At 42.0% G+C, this 17,032-nt stretch overlaps 1 protein-coding gene across 3 annotated transcripts; it reads right to left on the bottom strand.

Moving 5' to 3' along the window:
- Nucleotides 1–1,904: 1,904 nt before the first annotated feature.
- ubp1 (upstream binding protein 1) lies at nucleotides 1,905–15,783 on the bottom strand. Of its 3 annotated transcripts, none has more exons than XM_046058411.1 (16): nucleotides 14,875–15,783; nucleotides 11,539–11,690; nucleotides 10,197–10,273; nucleotides 9,987–10,092; nucleotides 9,796–9,902; nucleotides 9,535–9,687; nucleotides 9,315–9,425; nucleotides 7,817–7,924; nucleotides 7,412–7,518; nucleotides 7,276–7,330; nucleotides 5,610–5,700; nucleotides 5,438–5,528; nucleotides 5,203–5,321; nucleotides 4,944–5,086; nucleotides 4,412–4,463; nucleotides 1,905–4,279 (listed from the first exon to the last, which is right to left on the bottom strand). In XM_046058411.1, exons 1-16 carry the CDS (start codon nucleotides 14,988–14,990, stop codon nucleotides 4,242–4,244), a joined length of 1,626 nt encoding a protein of 541 aa, XP_045914367.1. In that variant the 5' UTR covers nucleotides 14,991–15,783; the 3' UTR covers nucleotides 1,905–4,241. The 3 variants fall into 3 exon arrangements, with proteins under 3 accessions (XP_045914367.1, XP_045914366.1, XP_045914368.1); XM_046058410.1 differs by having other exon boundaries at nucleotides 5,610–5,703; nucleotides 14,875–15,782; XM_046058412.1 differs by lacking the exon at nucleotides 7,817–7,924 and having other exon boundaries at nucleotides 5,610–5,703; nucleotides 14,875–15,782.
- Nucleotides 15,784–17,032: the final 1,249 nt, after the last annotated feature.

Here is a 17,032-nt window from a genome sequence, read left to right as displayed (position 1 = left end):
GCGCAGAATCAGGATCTCCTTATTGACCGACAGATATTTATCTGCTCACAGATTTATTCCTGCGATTGGACACCACGGCAGAATTACCTAGGTAGCCCAAGGGCAAAAATTAACTGGTGGGCCCCTATAAACCCCGTGTTCCTCCCCATCTTTGTGCAATGCGTGCCATATTCCTGTGCCAGAATTCTATCGGGCCCCTGGTTTGCGGTTAGGTTATCTGATTGAACACAAATTTTGCACCATACTAATGCTTTTGCTGAATTTATCGATTTGATTAAAAACACTACAGTTTTGTTTGTTTGTTTTTGTTGAGAAAAATTGGATCAAGCTTTTTCCTCCTGGGAGTAGGGAATGGTGTCTTAAGATGACTTAAAAGTATGGCTTGCCATATAAAACATCTTGCTAAAGCAGCAAATTTTAGTAGGTGTGACCATTTTAGGACGACATAAAACACCCTGTTAACATGTCAAAAATTTCGCTGCTACTATTTCACCAGTTTCTGAGAAAAAACTCTTCAGTGATTGCAAGATAGAAAATACTTCTCCCCTAAACCTACCTTGTATGAAATTAGGTTAAGATTAACGATAATATTGATTGGATTAGGCTTAAAAAATCACATTAATTAATAAATATTGTGATGGTTACTTATTGTCAATTAATAAATATTGTGATGGTTACTTATTGTCAATTAATAAATATTGTGATGGTTACTTATTGAGAAACATTGTAGCTTGTATACAATATCATTCTTGACAAATTCATTTAAAAAATCTAATATAACTTTTGTCTTTTAACATTCTGTCTTTTAACAGACTGTTGAATAGGAATCACAGTTTTCATGTTTAAAACACCAAATTTGTGTTCTTGTTTAAAATTCTTTTAAAAACACACAGGTCACTTTTTATATAGGATTGAGAACCTAGAGGATGTAGAGTATGGTGGCTGTCAGAGTACCTCAGGTTGTTTTTGCCCTTTGAACTGATTTTAGGGCCATATCCTAAACTCTGAAATAATTTGTATTTATAATAAATTGTTACAATATTTTAAAATAAACACTCAGCACTTTGCAGCACAAAGATCCGTTTTATCTGAAAAATAACAAGTGAGACCAGCAAACAGCTGTTTTATTCTACATCGGCCTCTGTCATCCTGCTGGAGCACTTTATCTTTCCCTCCGACTGCTGTTTTGTTCCTCTACAGGAGCAAAAAAACAGCATCCACCAGAACACCCGGGTGACCTGTTCAACAACACATACACTCACTGACACACCCTTTGAGACATTCAGGTATGAACTAGCAGATGTTTTTGGTCCACCAGGACACAGTTAAACTATTTATTTTCAGTCCTGTCTGGTAATTGACTGCAACAGCTGTATTCACTCTTCATCCCAGATGTAATTCAGCCTGACACAATGGCTAGAGAGAAAAAGCAGGATTGTGTCCTAAACATCTGCTTGGGAGCCCATTGGCAGGTGTTTTGTGCTCTCAATCTGCTCATCCCACTATATCAGTCCTGCAACAAAAGGCCATTGTTTTGCACTCTCACATTTGACAGTTGTTCATTCTTATTTATTTTGCCATAGGAAAGTCCAAATATGATTTTCTTGCATACAAAACAAATGCCCTTATTGGTGATAACAAAAATAGATCCTTAAAATTCTGACTACTAAAAAAGGTTTATCTGGATTATCTAAATCAGGACTGATTTAGATTTTTCTTCTGTTGACTCACTTTAAAAGCACTTACTTTACAGCATTTCTTCCATACCTGCCTAAAACATTTGCACAGTACTATATACACACACGCAGTTCTTTTATGTTGACAATGGTAATGTCATAAATCCTTTGTGCTGTTTTGTGCAACTTAAGTTTTCTTCACTGTAATGACGAAGCACTACACCAGAGAAAGTTATGAAATCATTTATTCCCAGCACATGTGGTTGTGTACATCTCCAGCATACGATACTGTGCACATGAGAAGCATCATCATTGACGTTAGGCTGTACATGTATGGTGGTCACCTCTCCTGCTCACTCTCTCTCTCACACACACACACACACACACACACACACACACACACACACAGCGACTGGTCAGGTCTCCAGAGGACCAAAACTGCTCACCAGAGTATGTCTGACGTGGTATCACACGCGCTCTATTACTCACTAATTTTTGAGTCAACAAACACAGTTTACTGTGTTGGGGTACTCATGTCATGTCCTTATAAACACCACAAGAGCTACAGTCCTGGCTATGGCGCTTGGAGAGACAAAAACAAATGCTTTTCAGTCTCTACAGTCTTTTTTTTTGTTCTCCTTTTTATAGGTGGATAAGAAGAGGGTGTGGCTGTAGGACTACTGACTACACATCAAGCTTGAGTTTTGTGATTTTTCAGTGTAGACTTGGTCTCTAACATCTGGAAAAAGAAGGAGGGGTTACACTCACCCAGGACCAAATTATCCCTCCCTCCCACCCTCCTTTCCCCATCTTCCACATCCTCTTTACTAAACAGCAAGCTAAACACAGTTTCATCATACCATCAGGAAAAAGTTTATGACAACTACTGACATAATTAAGTTTTCTTTGCAAAAACAAAAAAATGATACACATGCACGCGCACACACACACACACACACACACCATCTGACACAGAGGCGTGCAAACTGTATGCACTTGCAACATTTGCCAGACATTGTGTACCAAAATCAAAGGGGGTCAAACTAAACCAACGGTGGCTCCCAGGACCTTCCTGTCACTTTTCAAAAAGGTTCTTCCTGTGTTCAGCTACATTAAAAACACAAAATTCAGAAGATGGATGTGGAGCTACCATGATTTTCTAGTCTACAGGATAAGACTATTGAAACCATGCTACAGCAGTGATACATTTCTAACCAGCATGCTGTGTGATGGGTTGTTTCTTGCAGAGCAGATCCTGGAATGGAGGGTTTATCACTATGTACATGCAGCGCACAAGCAACTCCACTAAGGGTTTAATTTGCCATCTGATCAATTCTGTGAATGCTTCTAGTGACCACGATGTGCAGAGCCAATGAGGCTTTTCCTCAAAAAATGCCTATCAATCTCAAACCCATTTGGTCCACATTATAGTAGGTTTTTGGATAGGCGTTACTGCTCTCATGTCAGTCTTCTATAGAAGTTTCTTACTCTTTTCTTTTGTGCACATTTATGGCCAAAATCCCAGAAGGCGTAAACCACACTCCTCTAAACCAGTGTTTCAAAGTCAGCACAGAAAGCGGGAGGAGACAAAGACAATGATGCGCACTTTGTTCGTGAACATGAGTAAAAAGATTGTGTTAAAAAGCCAATATGGCACCAGAAAAAAAAGTAAATTCAATGACAGCAATACAAACAGCTGATTCATAAATAAAGCATAAACTGAAAACAATAAAAGCGCAGGTTAAACAGGACGTACGTTAAGAGAGTTGAGCTGAGTGTGCCACTGTGTCAGAGATATGGCTGGAAGTCTAAAATCACATAGGATAACTATGTGACAAGAGTTAATAAAATCAGTCCATCTGTCAAAGTCCAAGGAAAGGAAAAAAAAAAAAAAAAAAAAAAAGTTACATTGGTGTCAACAGCCCCCCCAAAATGACACCACTTCACCAATTTAGCCCGGGTATTTCAGGGGTTATCAAGCTCAGCTGATCAATAAATGGTTTATTGAGACAACCCCTTTAAGAATGATAAACAAGCAGAGCACGTTGGGATTCTCCTTTAAGCAAGTTAGTATGTTGAGATCGCATGCTGCTTAGCACTACAGGTTATCAAATACTGGCCTAGTGCTGGTTGTGTGCATTGTGTAAGAAGGGCAACGAGCACTAAAGAAACTGCTTTCTTTCATTCTCCTGCCGGCCAGAACGTCACTCTCCTGCCTCTCTCCTGAAGCCTCCCCCCTCCCGCAGAAACCATATAAAAAGACGAAAAAATAAAATAAAATCAAAATACATACATCATTTTATTTCCCCTAACCCCATACTCCCCCCAGTCTCTCCTCTTTTAACTAATCTCCTCCATTAATAGTGTTTTCAATATGAAACAGTGGACACACCCATGTCAGATTCTAACATTTACATGGCTTTGGCGCAGTCTCTCTGCTTTCCATCGTGCAAGCGTTTAGAGAGAACAGGAGGTACAAGGAGAGTGGAGGCAGGCAGAGAGGAACAAAGGGAGGCTTCTGTTTCAAAACAGAGGGTGGAGTATTAGTGATGCCATCTGTCCTCACTACTTCAGGATTAGATGGAGTCCTTCGCCCAGTTCATCTGGAGGGAGAGACAAGTGTGATAAAAGGAGAAAGACAAGCATGAAATCCTTGTCAAATAAAGATCTACGGAGCCCCGTAAACAGGCCGCATTACAATGTGGGAGACCACCAGCTACTGACTCTGAGCTCACCTTTGACAGTGCTGATTAAAAAACAGCTCTCATCCGGCAAGTTGTAAACCATCTGGAAAAGAAAACAGACAGAATTGGCCGTTTGTCACATATTCCTGTCCTGAGAAGAGAATGTAAATTACATGCAAATAAGTGATACTACAGACAGAGTTCCTGTGCCTGGTCAGATAACATACGAAAATGTGACGCACAGTTTATTTATTCCTCTTCACAGAGAGAACGATTCCCAATCCCAGTCATGCCATTTACTCCTGCTCCACTCACTGCATCTCTATTTTAGCATTTATGTGGACCACAGCCTGAAACTGAATTTGAGGCATTTATAACAGCAGCACAAAATACATCTCAAAAGCTGAGTGAGCAAGGTGTCTATCTGTATCCATGCTGACGGTTTTTCCTGCTTATAGCAGAGAGTCCTGAGCATATCCCACAGTTTTCCACCCCTTTAAATAAAGAGCCCTCCACAGCTTAGAGTGAAACACTCCAGGTGCTAGTGAAGAGGAACAGTTTGGCAAAGGGCCTGTGTGTGTACCTGGTCACTGAGCAGGATGTGTATGCCTGTAGGACCCTGTCTGTACACCTGGTTGATAGTTCCCAGTGGAAGGCAGCACACGCATGCCATCTTGCGGATCAGTTCCGCAGCTGTGAGCTCCTCTAGGTACAGAGCATGATACACTGCAAAGAAAAAGACCAGGAAAGAGGTTTTAAACTCGTGTTAATATTCACACACTGCAGTTACTTCATGGACTAATGCCAGTATTAGGTTGTTGCTAAACACAGAGCTTGTTTACCATGTAAACTAGAGGAAATGCTGTGCTCTCCGTTTTCACTGCTGCCGTGTCTCTCCAACAGGGGGCTCTCCGGAGGGGACTCCTGACAAACGTACACCGTCAACCTGGGACGCACCGACCTACACACACAGATAACAATTTATGCAAAGCCAAAATACTGGCACCTTTATAATGCTCATACAGACGTTGAAAAGCTGACTGACTGACACACACACACACACACTTCGAAACACACCTGGATTTAAGTGCATTGAAGAGTCTGATCCCATCTGCTGGGCCACAAATCTGGACCAGGTCGTCCCGGGTTAGCTTCAACAAATCAGAACCTATGCAACAAGTTAGAGGACCAGTCACTTGTACTGCTTACAACATCACAGCCATGTTTTAGTGTGTGTGACTGTGTGTACCTGAGAAATGAGAGAAGAGCCGTGTGTAGGAGCTAAAGCGATTTTTCAGCAGCCACTTCTGTGCGTCCTGTATGGAGGCAGTGGGGCTCAGCTGCTGCAGGGGAAGACAGAGACATACAGGGTATCAACACACTTCCACACCTGGGTCTGAGGGCAGGTTCACACCAGCCTTGTTTAGTCCGGTTCAACTGAACCCTTGAGCGTTTTGTTTAGGTTTGTGAACGACAGACTCGAACTGTGGTGCGGACCCAACAACCTCAAAGGGGTGGTCTCGGATCGCTGTCAAGTGAATTCTAGAGCGGCTCATATCTGGTGTGAACACCATTCGAACCAAGCAAGCTTACCACTGTATGTGTCATTTCATTGGTTAATATGTTTTCTCAACCTGTTTTGGTGACTGGTGAACTACCAGCGAGTTTGCTGCCAAAAGGTCGACTAGCAGCGGAAAAACCTGGACTCAGGAAAAAGTGAGCTTCCTCCTGAATATTTGGGCTGAAGAGAATGTTTTATCATACTCACATTGGTTTGATTCAGGACCTTTAGGTGTGAACCCGTCCTGAGGTTTACTTCCCACACTACATCAATCCTATTTTGCCTGACCAAGTAACAACAGCAGTCTGTAGTACTGTTATCTCACTCCTTCACAGGGTTCTTGCACCATTTGAAAAGTCAAATTTAATGCTTTTTAAAGACCCTTTAAGACCTCAACAAATATAAATTTAAGACTTAAATTTTGAAACAATTTCTTTGATAGAAAACAGACGCACGTTTGATCTCTTAATGAACGATGCAATGCCATATTTGGCCACGTTTTATTTTCACCACAGGATGACACTGCATATTCCGAATCAGGGGAACACAGAGGATGTTTACACCTGGCATTAAAATGTATTTTGGGTGATCAGATTGTGATCGAGTAGCACTTGACCACATGAGTAGTCATAAGTAGGCCTACATGTGTAAATGCACCCGAGATGCATTAAGGACAGATTGTGATCCAATCAGCAAAACGACCTCAACAATGTTAATTATTGTGATACAATCTTCCTCAATAACAATATACAAATGTTCAATAAATACTTGATTTAATTCATTTGAATCACAAACAATTCATGCCGAGCTAATACACAGGCACGTCGCTAAAGAGAGGTAAATCACGGTGAAACACATACTTTAGAAAGTTATTTTAACCTGTAGTTGTAGATAATTTTTGATCTGTGCAAATGAAGAGGGCGTGATGTAGGTGGGGTCTCACATTGTTAATTACTAAAAGCAAACCATACAAATACACGCTAATTAGGCGACTGTGCGTGACAATTTTCCCACCAGCCTTAAACGCACCATCGGCAAATTTAATACCTATAGCAAATTTACGGTAAATTTACCTTAATTTCCCTGATTTCAATTTAAAACCTTTTAGGACTTTTTAAGGAGCCACGGAAACCCTGCTTCAGCTACATTTAATTCAAATGTATAATCATTCCACCTTAAAATGATTTAAAAGTTATTTATATGGAACAATGAAAGTGAATGTAACTACTACTGAACAAACAGCAAACGAGTCTTATTCACAGGAGACATTTTGATTCGTCGTAGATAATCACAGGTGTAACTCTGAAACCAAGGCAGCCAAATTATTAATTTTATTATTAATGAACAGACTAACCTCCGAATTGCCATGGATGCAAGGGTCTGCCTGGTGATTGGGTGAGGACGAGTCACTAGAATGAAAGAGACGACGATTAAAAGGAGATGGGACAAACACACCTCAGTTAAAAGGCCACACACAGACACACACTTACCTGTCCGGTACTGAGGAGGTTGTGTAGGTGGACAGCGGGGTGGAGGAGAAGGAGGGAGAAGCTGCCTGGTTGGTGCTGATGAAGGCGTTTTCTGGCCACGGGGAGCACTGAGAGGAGACACACACATATAAATACACAATTAAAGCAGACATACAGGGGTAATTAACACTGGAGGTCAACTACAACTACCTCGAAAACAAAAAGGTATAAAAAGGGTTGAGGAAAAGTCAGTGGGGGATTGGGAATTCGTCTCCACCCCACCCAATGTCAAATACATGGCATTAAAATATCTCCTTCCCAGCAGCTGAGGGTCTAGTGAAGCTTCAGACTTCAGCCAGGTGTCTACATGACTGCGGACGGAGTGATGGGGAGGAGGTGTGGAGGAGAGTAGAGCAGGGTGCTTACACTGCCTCTCTTGGCCAAGGAGTCGCCACAGTCAGCGGGAAGTGTCCGCTTGCTGGACTTTTTCAGCTCGTGGTCACCCGCATCCTCTATGATGGGTTCAAGCCTCGTCTACATACAGACACACAGCAGATGTTAGCCAGCCAGCGACCGACACACAAACACATCCAATAACTTCGGGAACACAATGACTGAATGACCTGAGGGCAGTCTTAGTGCGGTATATAAGTGTATAGAATGTAAAATTACTGCTTACTTGTTTCCAATACAAGCGGTGATAAAACCTCCAAGACACAAAAAACCTTCTAATTTATACTTGATGATAAAAAAAACTTGTGCATTTTAGCGAATTTTCTTTACAAACGGTGATAAGGGCCACCTCATCTGACAAAATGACCAGCTTTGCTAACATCTTACAGTGTAAATGCAGTTTTATGAAATAAAACAGTAGCATTCTGGCGGGGGGGGGGGAATGCCATTCCACACAGCAAATGCAAAATATTTATTGAGTGCATATTGTTTAGGCTGTTGTCTACAAACTAAATTGATCACCAGATGAGATGCACAAAGCTTACTGCCTCAGCTAAACTTCAATTTTATTTATATAGTGCCAATCATAAGAGAATTCTCAATTTCTATCACTTTTCATATAGAGCAGGTCTAGACTGCACTCTTTTTAATAAAATAGGTAAAATATTTTACAGGGAAATTTTGTTGGGCATCTTAACACCACTTTCCAAAACATACCACACTGCATTCTGTCTCTCAAGCAGCCATTAATTTCAGTTCATGTCACTACAGAATTAACTTCAAAGTTGTTCAACTTGTCTCACCATCATATTTTGATGCACTGCTGTCAAAGAGCAGATTGTCCTAAATCGTTTCTGTGGTGGTTTAATTATGTGTCTGTCAGAAGCTCTGCCATCTAACATCTGTCTGTCAGGTGCCACACAGTCATAAAACAATTAGAAAACAGCAAGGAATAAAAAGGGTATCATGTGAATTTGGTAGTTCCTTGCATTAAATTACTGCTGCTCCAAAGTTTTTATTTTTTAAGGCTTGATTGTACAAAATGAATTTATCCAATATTTGGCTGGCAGAAAATGAATTGGCAACGATTTTCATCTTCTTACTTGTTCCAGCTTTTTTGTATCATTGTTAATCTCGCTCTCTCTCTAAAACTGTGTAAAGAAGTCACATTGGGCTTTGTGAAAATAATTATTAGTTGAAGTCCTACAATAGTTGTCTGGGTGTTAAGGGAAAAAAAACATTCATAAATCTAAAGCATATGAGAAAATGGTTGGCAGTGATGCAGTCATTTGCTGTACATGGGCTAAAATACCAGAATGGCCCTTTACCACAAATTCAGCCATGTAGTGGGCGTCAATGCAGAAATACTTTTCTCTTGGAAAGCCCCCCAAATGACAAGTTAAACTCAGTAGCCTGGTTGGGGCTAAAGCCACTTAGTTGTAAGGCCTGAGAACAGAGGGTGCATACTGACCTCTGACAGGATAGTGGTATCATAAGAAGGCTGGTACTTTTCCTTCTCTTGAGGTGTGCGTTTCTCCATCTTCTCTCTGTCGGTCTTTTGCTTACGATCTGCCCCCTTTGGCTAAACAAGAAGCAGAAAGGGAGAGACAGCAACACAGATTTAAATGCTGTGACGGCCGACACGCAAAGTGATTTAAACCCACCCCTCATGAGAGCATGAGTCTATATACCTTAAAGACTTTGATTTGGCAGGAGGCAGAGTGGAGGTGCTCTGTGTACTCTCCACCTTCTCCCTGGGCGAACGTGTCGAACTGGATCCTGAAGGGGACGCCCTTCTCTCCACCGTGCTTCCTGGGAGTGAACTCCGTGCTGATGCAATGCACCTGCAGACAGCGGGGAGACAAGTGTGATCAAATTATGTGTCTGATGTGGAATTTCAGTGGCACACCCAACAGATGCCATGAGAGAGCGCTGATGTGTGTGTGCGTTACCTGCACAAACACAGAAGTTCGTTTGTTCATGTCCCACAAAAACTCTGCAGCGTTTAGCTGAGAGGGGTGAGTCTTCGGCTCCACAATGCCCACTGACATGGGGATATCTGTATCACACACACAGATATTTGAACTCCAAATCACACACACGCAGGGCAGTTACAGTGAAAACTTTTTGCAGGCATCATTACCGATGTCAAGGAGACGGTCACCAGGACGATTCCACTTCCAGCCCTCCAGCTGCTGGTGTTCTGTGTACTGCAGCCGGCGGTCATGAAACACCACTCGAACTATGCTCTATAAACACATGTACGCGCACCATGTTAGGTATGAAGTGTGCTTGACGTGAAAAGTAAATGTTTCCCCCTCTAGTTGTCCTCCAGCTGTAAGGATCCTTTTACCTTCACCATCTTGTTGTTGAGCTCTGGTAACTCCCCTGGCTTCCTGTTGTCCAACATACGCACCTCGTAAGACTGGCCTGAGAGAGAGATAACAAGATCAAAAGGAAAGAAAGAATCCTTATGAGAGAAGTACCAAAAAATTAAAGCTACTGAAAACCAAAACAAGACGGTGGAATGAACGCAACTATTCCCTGTCATTTAATGGCATTTTCCAGTTATGTAATTTAGGTGAGACTGAAAACGAAGTTCATTTTATGTTTTATTAATCAAGATGTTGTTATATGGATACACTTCTCGTAAAAACTATGTATCCGCTGACATCTTTTGCTCACATGATTATAAAAGACTTGAGTTGTCTTTAAGAATTAGGAAGGACGGCTTTACTTGTAGAGCTTGAGACTTTGTGATTTTTGGACGTCCGATTCAGAGCTTCTGTGACCAAAGACGTGCTTGTCAAAACGGCCATTTCATGTTGCCTTCTTTGCCCACGACCTTGACTGGTGTCACAATAGCCTTTTGTTACATAGAATACATAGAAAAGCCAGCACTACGGCTTAAGATTGTTTCTCTACATTTTCAAAATATGAGGTTGGTGCAGATGGATGACACAAGTTGAAGCTATGTGTCCGCTTGTGTCTAACTGAGATGTTGAAAACAAGTGGGGGACTATGGAAGTGAAAAATTTGACACCCTGAAAAAAGCTATTAAAACACTAGTCACTCGTGTTTTTGTATCACGAGCTTTCAAGCGGCCGCAGATCGACCTGTACACAGGGGTTGGCCAATCTGACTCTGTTAGCAGCAGGACAGGGGGGATTTCGGTACAATGTGCTCGTAAATATTTTTTCCGGTTCTCACATATCTATTTTTAGGGGCACATGCGACTAAAGTGGTTGCATGTACAACCCCCTTTTGATTGCATCAAAAAAAACAATAGACCTAAAGTTGCATTTGGCTGCACTGGCAATTCTGTATAACAGGGCTCAATAAATGACAGTAAATTCACATATGTTGCTGCTTCTTGTTAAACAGAGGATGTTGCTAGTTCCTTCATTTACGTTAATCCCTTTTCGTGCCGTTAAATGAAGTAAATCTTCATTTGTGCCATAAAGCGAGTCCACACCAGACATTAAAGTACCACGTAGCGGCTGCCACACGTCAGCAATGGTTTCATTTTACAGAAATTATACTAATGTGCAATAAATTAATGTGGTAATTATTTATTGATGTTTAATGATGGGTGTGTGGCCTTAGAACACAAGGACGTGGAGTGTGTGTGTACGAACCACATCTAATACCACTTAATACAACTTTCTAACGAATGCACTTATTGTGTGCCTCACCTTGGTTAAGGTACGTGAGCGTCTCGTCATGCAGCTTGACAGCAGGCGAGGTGGCGGTGCACAGCACATACTGGAATGGGGGATTTTTGGTCTCGCTTTCAGGAGGAAGGCTGGAGTCCTCCTGCTTAAAGATTGGGAGAGCCAGCACATCACTGAGAGAAGAAAGAGGAAAGAAGCATAAACAGAAAGTCAGCATGGATGTGATGCAGGAAAACGCACGTGAGAAAACATTAATCCATCCTAAAAGAACAGTTGTTGTGATGGCTGAAAAGTTTTCCATGGGCAGCTTTTGGCCTCTCAATGTTTTTCAATGAGGGCTAGACGATATGGCTAAAAATTCAATATCTGTAATTATCTCGATAAACGTCAAATCATTATTTCTTTCAAGTTTAAAGGCTGATTTTTGCTCCTAAGTGAAAGTCGAAGAAACCAGTTGGTTAATTGTGGTTTTAAACTTTTCTTTGTGGTCAGAATGCCAAACAGTGAATCACTTAAATCCGAGGAAGACTATTCAACAAATATGTATGAGTAAAATCTTTTTTCAGTCCTTTTCCCCTCAACAAAATAAATATATTAATAGAAAAATGATATGCTAATTTGTTCGTGATTCAATTGAATTCATTCAAACATATTCAACACATTATTATATTGTTATTGAGGGAAATTATATTATTTTATTGTTGTCATTATTGTTTTATTGCCCAGCCCTATTTTCAACAGGCTTATTTATTAAAACTTAAGCTTTTATTGAATCTCCACTACTGTGTGGCATCCAACCTGACTGCAACATAATCACTGTGACCTCCCTAAAAGCGAAGCAATCCTTGCCGTTACTCCTTAGGACTGGATGTTCTCGTTGTCCCACATTGCAGTTATCTCGAAAAACACATCAAAATTGCTTTATGCCATTTAAACAGTTTTCACGCTTTTTAGCAAGATTTTACCACCTCAAAGTGTGGAATTATTAAATGGACTGGCTTATTTTAGAATAAGGGACGAAGGCTCTCCATCGATCAAATGGCTCTCTTATTATGTATGCATGAGGCCGCAGCAGGATAAATGGACAAAAACACCCGGAGATAGCCTGAGCTGCTGACACACACTATCTCTCACACTTGGCAGCTACTCTAGACAACCAAACCCGTCCTCGCCTCACCCTGACAAATGCTGCGGGAGTGTCAGCGGGTTCACATTGAACAGGAGTGTGTGTGGCTCTCAGTGCCTGTGCAGAATAAGGAGTCCTACCAACGCAAAGAAATGCAGATGAGGCATCTCATTACCTGGAAAACTTTTTGGCATGTCATGATGCTGCCCTAACAGTGAGCCAAACTTTAAAAATAAAAGAAAAAAAATAAAAATAAAACCCCCAGTGTGACAATTTCGAGACATTCCTGCAGCACCTTCCTCCAAACAGCACCCTGCTAGATTTTTTTCACTATCAAACCACTTCTCTCTTGATCGCTTGCTAGTATGTTTTCTCTGCAGAGTTGGTGCCCACACTATGCCAACCTGGGTGCCACAGTCCTGTTAAGCCCCGCTGCCCAGGAAAACTACATCTGCTTCCTGAAATCTGAGGAGCTGACTCCACTGAGACATTCTGTTCCTACCAGCTGCTGACTCCAAACATGCCCTATAGACCACCAACAGCACTACTCCTGGAGCCACACACAAACTTTGTTTTCACTAATTCACTTAGTTGCAACCCATCACTTGAGCATTGGTAAACTTGCTTAGTCTCATAAGAGACGGCACATATCCTCCGTCACACTCAGATAAACGCCTGCTAAAAGCAGATGGCAGCCGAGGCTGCTGATAAGACGCATGCGTGTCCAGGGAGCTGCTTGCCTTCGCCACACAAATATCATCAACCCCATAACCTGTTACATAATACAGCACACGCATACCATAAGAGTTACTAATTGAACAGGTGCTTTGTATCAATACCACTTTGATGCCAACACAGTGCTTCTTAAACCATTTAAGACAGACAGATACAGGAAGCTTGTTGATCGCCTCCACAGACACTTTATCAACAAGTAGTACAGACTGACCAGATTAGTTTCCCTGATTTATAAGAAGCCACATTTAGGAGCAAATGTTGTAATCACCTGATCGACCAGGAACTAGCAGCACATCCACAAATCATTAAATTAAAACTTAACATGGAAGATGAGAATTTGTTGCAGGGCTGTGTAGTGCAATTTCGAGAACTTTTTGGATTTCAATAAAATACCTGTGCTGTGGATTGTGATAAGTTTGGGGGGGAAAAAAAAGGGGGAACACGTTTTAAAAATGGATATTTGATCATCTAAATAACAACTGGACAGACAGTTGCTGAAGATTGTGTCTTCTGATCAAAAGCTCTAAAACAGCCACATCATTTGGTGAGATTGTTTCATTTGAAGTTCAAGAACCTGACCAAGCATTCACTTTTTGATGTGACACATTACAGTCTGTAGTCAAAAAGTCTCAAGAATGGTAATGAATACTTGTTCAGATTCTTAGGTTTGTTTTATTAATATTGTTGTTGTTGTTGTTGTTGTGTGGCACATTTCCAAATATAAATCAACTAACTTAAGACAATATTTTTAGGGAAAGATCCACGTTACCTTATGCAGTTTGGCTTTTATTTTTTATTTTTTAGAAGTTACAAAAATCCAACAGCGCCAATGTAATCTGACTTTCATGGGTCATCAGTCAGAAACACCCATTGTCTCTTACATCATTTCTGTAGAGAAAATTGCTGGTATTTAAAAAGTTTTCTTATGCTGCATGAGACAGGAAAGAAGTGGTGAAGCTTCTACCACTCAAGGTCAATAAACAATTTTAGGAACTTTCCTAATCAAACAGACTAAAATCAGATTCAGGATCTTAGATATAATGTACAGACTTTTGTTTCCTCACACACCACTTGTCCAAACGCACCTGTTCTGATAACTCTGCCAGTCTGAGGGGCCAAAACAGGGCCTCTCCTGCAGACTTCCACTATGTTATCTAGAAATGTACACAAAATGAAGATCTCCGGGCAACATCGCCATAATCTGAGCAAGAGGATGAACTGAGTTGTCTTTGTCCCTCACAGTATAACACATGTTCTTTGCTTTTTGTGGGTTTAGAGAAATTAATCTGTGTCCCTGATGGTGGCACCCTGCAATGACTGCCCTACTCCAAATCCCAAAACAAAGAGGCCATCACACCCACTACAAAGACAATAACACACACGGGCGGAGGTGTGGGGGGCTGTAATGTAACTCTTCACACAGTGTGTGTTGTCCTCTCCAACAACCCACTACTGTGTTAGGAAGCTGGGCTTGGCATGTTGATTCCTTCTCTAACCTCATGCTGTAGGCTCCAGCCCCCAGCTCCTGCCCGATGCCGGACAAGCTGGCATCGAAGTCGTGCACCAGCCCAGACTCTATGGTGGCGTCGTCCATCTTCAGGACCCAGGCCATGGGCCCCAGCTCCTTGTCCTCGGCTTCTACTCGGAGGGCCGCCAGCTTGCTTCAGGTACGAGACGTCGGCTAGTGAGGAAGCGGGCTCTGCAGCTTCTGTGTGACACCGCGAGAGGAAAGTTACGCTGCTAGCCCGTTAGCCGCTCCCTGGCAAGCTAGGCAGGCGAATTGGTAGCTTTCCACAGAGACTGTTTGTGCCGCCATTATCTCCACTCGGGATTTTCCTCACACAACGCGGTGCTCCACAACTGGCAGGCTGTCTGAAAGCAACGATAAGTTAAGAGTCCACTCAGCTAGCAAATGTTAGTCGTGACTGTAGATGCGAGCGGAGTGTCAGCATGCTAACGGTAGCTTATAGCTAGTTAGCTTTACAGATGCGACTAAAGCAAGCGAGCATGAACGCAGCAGCCCCCTTGTTACTCCGCCGGGGCACAGGGTCTTCAAGCAGTCTAACTAACGTTAGCCCAGCAAAATGCAACAAGGAGAGAAGAGGGGTTTGTTTTAGTCAACACGCCGCATCCCACGCAGCGTCCGCACAGCTGTTGCTACCTAGCTATCAGGCTAACTAGCATCAACTTGCTTTGAAACAACTGTTCGGCGACCTAAGTCTCTTCTGGCGCTCCGTGAACCATCTCAACCCGCGCTCCTCTTCTCATCGCGGTGCTACAACCACCGCTAAGTCTCCCGGTCTTTCAGACGCAGTCCTTTAACCATCCGAAATGCAGCGGTTGACACAAAACCAGGCATCAACATGGCTCCCTCGGCATACAGGCAGTCTGTCTGTGTAAAGCCTGCAGCGCTGCCAGCCTGAGGAAGGATGCCAGGACGCAGATCAACCAATCAGAGCCCGCCTTCTCTGCCCGGCGCAGGGCGGTCAGCCAATCAGAGGCCGTGGAGCTTCCGTCATTGTGTCCAACTGTACTTGTGCCTCCCAGAAACTATAATGCATCTACAAAGTCATAAATGTCTACAAAGATGAACACTCAGAGTAGTAACACTGCAGATATATGCAACCAACCCCCTTCTGTCCACACAGAAATTTGTGTAATTTGAGAATCTGTTCTCAATCGGCTTAGAACCTGGTTAAATAAAGGAAATATAAAGTATAAGGCTCCAAATGTGAAAGGAAGCAATAAAACAGTTATTAACTTATATATAGAGAACTTAAGAACACAGTTGACATCTGAGATCATAAACTACTAAACGTTTATGTTTATGAGGCTCGTACCTTGTGTAACTGCTGCCGCCGTGTCTCTGCACAGGGGCTCGGAAGTTTTCAGTGTAGGGCTGCCAGAACAACATCGTGTCCCCACCGACACCTGTCGCTACACTCACTCCTGCTGCAAATAAACACGACCCAGCCCGGTACCGAGGAGCTCAGAACAGGAGCTCATGTCACTGTTGAAGAGGAGTTTTCTCCACAGCAGCGGGTTTCGGATTTGTTGTTTTGTCTGGTCAATAATTATCCACCGGTCGGACCCTGGACGTGGCGCACTGTCAAGTTGGGTAGCTAAACCTGAAGCCTAAGGCAGGGTGCACGCACTGTTTTGGCCCGACGGGGGGGAAGACCCGCCTTATGACTTCATTACATTATCGCCTTGTCTGACTTCTCAGACAATTCAGCTTACAGACAGAGTAAGAGTAAAGTAAAATTTATCGTGCCGACTTTAAAGAACCCTCTTAATAATTTACATAGTTTTAACAATTAATAAAATAAGAGTCATGCATTTAAAACTACTTTTAATGTAGACCTATAAGTATTACCAGCCAAATGTAGGCTACTTAAAGAATCACAAATAAAAGTACCAAGAACTCAGAATTTCACTTATACATTATTAAATATATTGTCGGATTATTACTAATGTTTTAACGTGTAGATCGCTGTTATTGCTGGTGGAGGTGCAGTTAATTTTACTACTTTATATACTGTTGGTGATTTATAAAAATCCATATTTTATACAAAAAAAATGTAATCTGCAAAGTATGAATACAATAGTAGTAGTAATATTTCTCCCTGAATTGTACTGTAGAAGTATAAAATG

Source organism: Micropterus dolomieu, linkage group LG09, assembly GCF_021292245.1.
Source record: "Micropterus dolomieu isolate WLL.071019.BEF.003 ecotype Adirondacks linkage group LG09, ASM2129224v1, whole genome shotgun sequence".
NCBI classification, from domain to species: domain Eukaryota; kingdom Metazoa; phylum Chordata; class Actinopteri; order Centrarchiformes; family Centrarchidae; genus Micropterus; species Micropterus dolomieu.
The sequence above is the reverse complement of the archived record's forward strand: the minus strand, read 5'-3'. Positions and strand labels throughout refer to the sequence as shown.

What these genes read in the sequence shown, in the direction of transcription:
- ubp1 (XM_046058410.1), bottom strand. Translation starts at nt 14,990, where the DNA reads ATGGCCTGGGTCCTGAAGATGGACGACGCCACCATAGAGTCTGGGCTG. An exon ending in TGACCGTCTCCTTGACATCG is followed by an intron (nt 9,903 to 9,986) that starts GTAATGATGCCT and finishes TGTGTGATACAG; the next exon opens with ATATCCCCATGTCAGTGGGC. An exon ending in CCTTGGCCAAGAGAGGCAGT is followed by an intron (nt 7,519 to 7,816) that starts GTAAGCACCCTG and finishes GTCTCCTCTCAG; the next exon opens with TGCTCCCCGTGGCCAGAAAA.